A 6,000-nucleotide genomic window follows, 5' to 3' on the forward strand; every position below is an offset into this window, starting at 1 on the left:
ATTTATCATTTTTGATCACATTAACGCTAAATGCTGCTTCCAGACATATGAACCATGTCTCAATGTCGTCGGGATCGAAGTCCGGGAAATTAATTTTAGCAATGATTGCAGGTTCTTTAGCGTCATCCTCAGATTTGATGATGGCGGAATCGCCATCGTTATTTGGCATTGTGGTTGCCGTCGGATTTTCTACACGCGGTTCACGTCGGATTTTCTACGTTCGATGTAGATAAACTACGGAGTTTTCGCGTATGCGGCTCGAAATATAGAATAAAAAACTTGCGAAACGAATAACTTCCGTAACGATCACGTCGGGGTCACCAGTGTGGCTGCACCGATGTAGAATATATACGGACTACTTTCGGACAATAGTGAACTATCCGGCTTGATTGTCTAATCAGAACTAAAATATATTTACAGTAGGTAGAAGGATATCGAGTGTAGTGTAATAATGATTTGTATACGCGTGCGTGTATATGTTGGCATATTGGGATGATCAAATTAATGTCGATTACGCCACAGCTACCACTGGTATCTCTGCACATTTCGGCCTGTGGCGTGAAGACTGTACGTGAGCGGTTCAACTTCTCATAGAATTTCCGTGTATCATTTGCGCGGTACAGCTGTTCCATCGCTTCGCGATCTTGGTCTTCCTGGTGGCGCATTTTCTTCCGGAAAACCGTGTTCTGTCTGTTCCGCGCCTGTCTGTATCGTTCCTCGTTCGCTCTCGTGCGGTGTTGCAGCATCCTCGCCCTTGCTGCATTCTTCTCTTCGACCAACTGCTGACATTCGCCGTCAAACCAGTCATTTCCTCGATTCGATAACCTCGTTCCTAGTACGGTTTCAGCAGTGCTACTCACGGCGGACCTTATGTTCCTCCAGCCGTCTTCAAGAGTCGCCGCGCCAAGCTACTCTTCCGTTGGTAGCACTAACTCCAGTTGTTGCGCGTATTCCTCTGCAGTACGAATGCTACGTAGCTGCTCGAGATTGAATCCCGGAGTTCCTGTGCGACGAGTGTTGTGCACCGTCGATAGTTTTGAGCGCATGGCTTGTATTGACTACAAATGCGACTATTTTGTTTGTTGACTAATCATTTCAACCAGAAATGGGCTTTGTTCTGAACAAAAAATTTCGGTTCTTCCTCCAACTTTTCCAACGCAGTGTTATGTTTTCCTTTTTAAGCCAAAATGGATCTGCTATATAAAAGTCGTCTCCCAATTGCCAATAATTTCGTTTAACCAAGAAAGATTGGAAGGTGCAAGAAATATTCGCTTAAACCAATACCCAAATGGATTCCACCCCTATCGATCACCTTATGCTTCAGAGCATAACGGCCTGTTCGATCAATTCTCAGCAGCTTCAATGTTATTTTCGAGCACTAACTAAAAGCAACCAGGGAAGGGTCAAAATTTAAATTCACACTACGACGGAAAGAATCATAGAATAAGAAAAACTCCACATACATACATATTCTGATACTCCATACAAAGCTTTATTCATATCGGATAATAAACCTCGTATAACGCCGAAACCTACATCATAAATAATACAGTGTAGTCTTAGAGCTATGTGCCTCTATTCCTATCAAATAAAACATGCATCAGCTGGTGTACAGGGTCATCGTGATAAAACAGAAACGCTCGCAGAATGCGATAACTCTCCAAACAACATTTTCATTACATCATAAGTCACAAACAATAACAGCTCTGGAGGTGACCGGTCCGAACCGATCTTCACAGCTTCCCCGCCGGGCCATCAGCGCTCGACACCTGGCTGTGATAGTGCAGTGCCTCCTGGTAAGCCTTGTTGACGGCTTTCCGTTCCGTGGGTTTCCGAGATTCTACCAGCTTGTTCTGGTCCAGTTCTTTGTTGACACCCAGCAGTTCCAACTTGTTCGCCGGAAGCCACTGCCAGGTTCGCTTCACGTCGAAAAACAACACCAGAAACACCGGTTCATCGTAATTTGCCTTCAGGGCTAAAACGTCCGCTGGTGGCGCCGGCAGCGGGACTCCATTGTGAACGAACCCGCTGGGAATGTCCGGATCGATTATGAGCGCCGGGTACCACGGATAGCCACGACATTTCGCCCAAACCAGTTTCAGTGGTTCGAGCAAAGGTTTCTCCGGGAAGGCTTCCGCTTCACTGGTGGACATTTCCGAGTCGCAGAACGATTGGTCGTCGTCCATACTCGTACTGCTGAAGTTGACGAAAACAAACAAATTTGGTTACGTTGAAATCATGCTCCGGAAATGAAGAAAAAAAACGACTTACCCAAACTCCGACTCAGTGCCACTTCCGCTAAAACCACTGCAGCTACTGCAGGTACTTCCGGTAAAGCTCAGGTTGCTATCGTCCGAATCCGATATCTCCCGGTCCTGTCCACCTCGATAAACCCGAAAGCTGTCCGGAATAGCCTCGAAGGACTTTTTGTTCGGCGATTCGGACGATTTGCTACTTCGGGAAGGACCCGGTATCCCGAGAAATCCAGCCTCGCCTCCTCCGATAGCGGATCCCGACGTGGCGCCCTTGCTTTTACTCGAATTACCACGTTTTCCACGAGTGGCTTTTTTGGCCGTTTTCTGCAAAAGCTCGGTGGTCTCGGCAATGACCGCCTCCTCTTTCGATGGGGTTTCCGGTTTCTTGAGTGCAGCCTGTGCCTTTCGCGTGAACAAGACAGCCGTTCTGAAATGAGACAATGAGAGGGGGCTCAATGACTCAAAGTCGTTGGTTTCTAACAAATACATACCGTCGATTGACACCGGATGGCGATGGACTATTGTTGAGAATTTTCAACGGGCTTGCGGGTGGTGTTTGTAGCTTCGGTGATTTCGTAACTGCAGGCTCAGCCTTTTTGAGCACTTCCACTGGTGTCTTTTCGAGGGACTGGAGAAAAAAAGATTAGGATCGAGAATGAAAAAATGGGGGTTCGCGATGTAAACAATAATGCAATTTTAGAAGCTTACAGCACTTGGTTTCTCTGGTTCCCGAGCGATCGCTCGTTTGATTTTGGCAATCTCACTCCGGATGTGCTTGATCTTTTTGGATCGCGTCAGACCGTGCTTGATTCCGTTCGCTTTCGATACCTGCTGTTGGAGTTTTTCGATCAATTTCACGCTGGGCGGTTCCTGTATCAGCTGACTCAACTCGGCTTCGATGTCAATCACCAGCGAATCTTCCAACGCCTGAATGGCCGGTGGTGATTGATGTTTCTCCAGAATTCCCGCTCGCTCCAGTTCTTTGCGGATCGTTCGGAAAATTATCGTTCCGGCATCCTTCATTTTGATTCCCGCCCGGTAGAATATCGTATCCTTGTTGTTGTACGTCAAACAATTGCTGATCATCAGCGCAACGTCGGCCTCCAAATCTTCGATGCTGGTGTAGAAACCACTCCGCAGCTTTTGTCGCATAGTTCCCAGATCGATAGGATTTTTCACGACAGTCAAATAATCGGTGACTTCGTCCGTGTCCACCGGTTCCCGGAAGATCTCCTGAACGTCCTTCGCTTCTAGCTGATCCAAAATCCGATGCAGCACGGGTTCAATCGGATTCAGCTGGGCCATTGTGCACTGTTCGTTTGTTTTGATTAGAATTAGTTTGAGTTTTTCCCGTTTTCGTACCAACTCGCACAGAAGTCGGGCACGTTCCAAGTCCTGCCGAAGACATTGCCAATACTTCAACTGATGATAAAGCTCACGAGCATCCGGAGAACCATCGTTCTTATCACGACCTCCCGGGGCACCCTGCGCTTGTCCCTGACTCTGCAAACGCCTCAGCAGCGGAACACCATTTCGATGTTGCCGTTTGAGCGTCCAGTAAGCGACCAAACGCTGAATAAACTGCTGCTTCTTGGCAATATTTACGAGCGATGCAATCTCCTCTACTCGATTCGGTGGAATCGTTGGAATTAAAATGACCGGTGCCGACGTTCGCTTAATTGCTAGCATCTTTCGAGCTTTCTTCATTTTCTCACGGCATGCCTCTCGTGGATCGACGTCACCACCGGATTCTCCCGGCGAGGACAGTGCATTGATGGGAGTGTGCGCGTCGCAGTATGCCGTCTTTTGCACTACGACCGGATGGGTGTCATTGCCACGGACCTGATCCATTCGCATACAGAGTCCAGCCTGTTGGGCACAAGTCACATGGAAGGCAGCATAGCAGGAATTTCGGTTGCACTGAATACACGCACCCATTCCTTTCTGTTTGCAAATATAGCACACCAAACGCCACCGGGCGGGAGGAATCATTTCTATCGAATCAATCGGTTCCAGAAACACTGTATTCGCAAATCGAACCTCCGGAATCCAGAGCGCACAAACCACGTGCGCCCATTGGCCACTGTCCGTCTGTTTGAACGCACCTCCCGTATTGGGACACAGCACACAGTCCACCGAACGACTGGGACTTTGCAAACAACGCCGACAAAGCCACTGCCCCTCCGGAATGTACGGAACCCCATAGCAATCCTGGTGAACCGCCAGATTACACATGTCACAAAACAAAATCACGTTCGTATTCTGACATTCTCCGTCCATGCAGATACAACAGACGGCATCGTCATCAACGATCGCTCCGTTCTGGCCGGTCACCGATGCCTGAAAGTAGGACTCCTTCTCCAACCGATCCATCAAAAGTTCCAGCGAATCTACGGCCACAGGACAGAGATTTTGTGATGCTCGTCGCTCATTCATAATGCTTAACCAAGTAGTGTCTTCTTCGTCAACATCGTATTCAACTTCCCCATCCAATTCCTCCGTGCTCTTCTCAATAAACCGAATGTAAGCATTTGGTCTGACGGGGGCATCACTGATTGTGTACTCTTCAATCTCTTTGAAAACACCTGAAATAACATCAAAACCCGTCAGAAATCTGCAACCAAAATCAAACGCAACACTTACCTTCCGGTAAAGTTACCGTTGGTTCCGATGGTGGCGGAACGACGAACATTTCCAAATTCGGATCCTCCAGTGCCTTTTTGTGGTCTTCTATGCTGATCAACGCAAACTCTTCGTCCACCGAAAGGTTAATATTTTTTCCACCAAATTCGATCTTCACCAAATTCTCATCTTCCATGTAGGTTAGCGCTTCTCGCGAAGCCACCGCTGGTGTCTTATTTTTAGGAGTAACCCCGACCTTTTTCTTTTGACTTCTCTTGTTGTTGTTGTTTTTGACTGGGCGAACAGGTGTTTCACATGAAGCTTCCTTTACACTGGGTTTGGTTTTGGATTTGGTGGAAGCAGAACCGGTGTCGCCACATGCACCGGACCCGGACGGTGTGGGTGTATCGACACCAACGGAATCACCCACGGCAACAGCAGCTGCAGCAGGAGTAGCGGTAGCAGAAGCAGAAGCAGTACTTGTATTTCCAGCCGCCGGTGATGGATTGTCATGATCATAGTTGTTTAGGTGGTATTGTAAACCAATCACCGATTTGTACTTTTTGTCACACTTGGGACACTTGAATGGCGGAGAGTGTTTGTTGAGGGTTTTGATGTAGTCCTGCACGTCGAAGTCAAGACCCATTTTGACACCACAAAACCACTAGGAAACGTTTGTGTAAAACCTTCGACGCTGCGTTATTTGTGTTTACACTTTTCGCTCCGTTTTCTTCGAACAACTTATAGTGACAGCTATGTCGAACGCATCGGCGTTTCACGAATGACAAAACAACATGAACACAGGCATGAAGAAATGTGGGAACAATCAAACTCGAGCATAAAATTGTCACATACTTTTCCGAAAGGGGTTATGAGAATGCCGGATGATTTTGACCTGAAATGCTACCGATTTAAAAGATTTGACATATAGATTATCTGCGATTGTTTTGCGAAGTAATTAAAATTATTTAAAAAAGAGCGACATTCGCAATAAAATATGCAAAAGAAAACAACATTCACTTCTTGCTGTTTTCGTGCTGATTCTACAATATAGAAACAAATCATCCAAAAATTATTTTTTTAAATATTGAGAATCTTTGAATTTTTGAAAGATTTGTTTTTG

At 46.7% G+C, this 6,000-nt stretch overlaps 1 protein-coding gene across 2 annotated transcripts; it reads right to left on the reverse strand.

The window, feature by feature from the left end:
- Positions 1 to 1,464: 1,464 nt before the first annotated feature.
- Positions 1,465 to 5,618, reverse strand: LOC131437226 (bromodomain-containing protein homolog). 2 transcript variants are annotated; one of them, XM_058606412.1, is made up of 5 exons: positions 4,899 to 5,618; positions 2,964 to 4,840; positions 2,747 to 2,883; positions 2,272 to 2,682; positions 1,465 to 2,193 (listed from the first exon to the last, which is right to left on the reverse strand). In XM_058606412.1, the coding sequence occupies exons 1-5, from the start codon at positions 5,521 to 5,523 to the stop codon at positions 1,734 to 1,736; spliced, it is 3,510 nt and encodes a 1,169-aa protein (XP_058462395.1). In that variant the 5' UTR covers positions 5,524 to 5,618; the 3' UTR covers positions 1,465 to 1,733. The 2 variants fall into 2 exon arrangements, with proteins under 2 accessions (XP_058462395.1, XP_058462394.1); XM_058606411.1 differs by having other exon boundaries at positions 1,465 to 2,196.
- Between the last annotated feature and the right edge of the window lie 382 nt (positions 5,619 to 6,000).

This window comes from Malaya genurostris, chromosome 3 (assembly GCF_030247185.1).
Source record: "Malaya genurostris strain Urasoe2022 chromosome 3, Malgen_1.1, whole genome shotgun sequence".
Taxonomy (NCBI): Eukaryota; Metazoa; Arthropoda; class Insecta; order Diptera; family Culicidae; genus Malaya; species Malaya genurostris.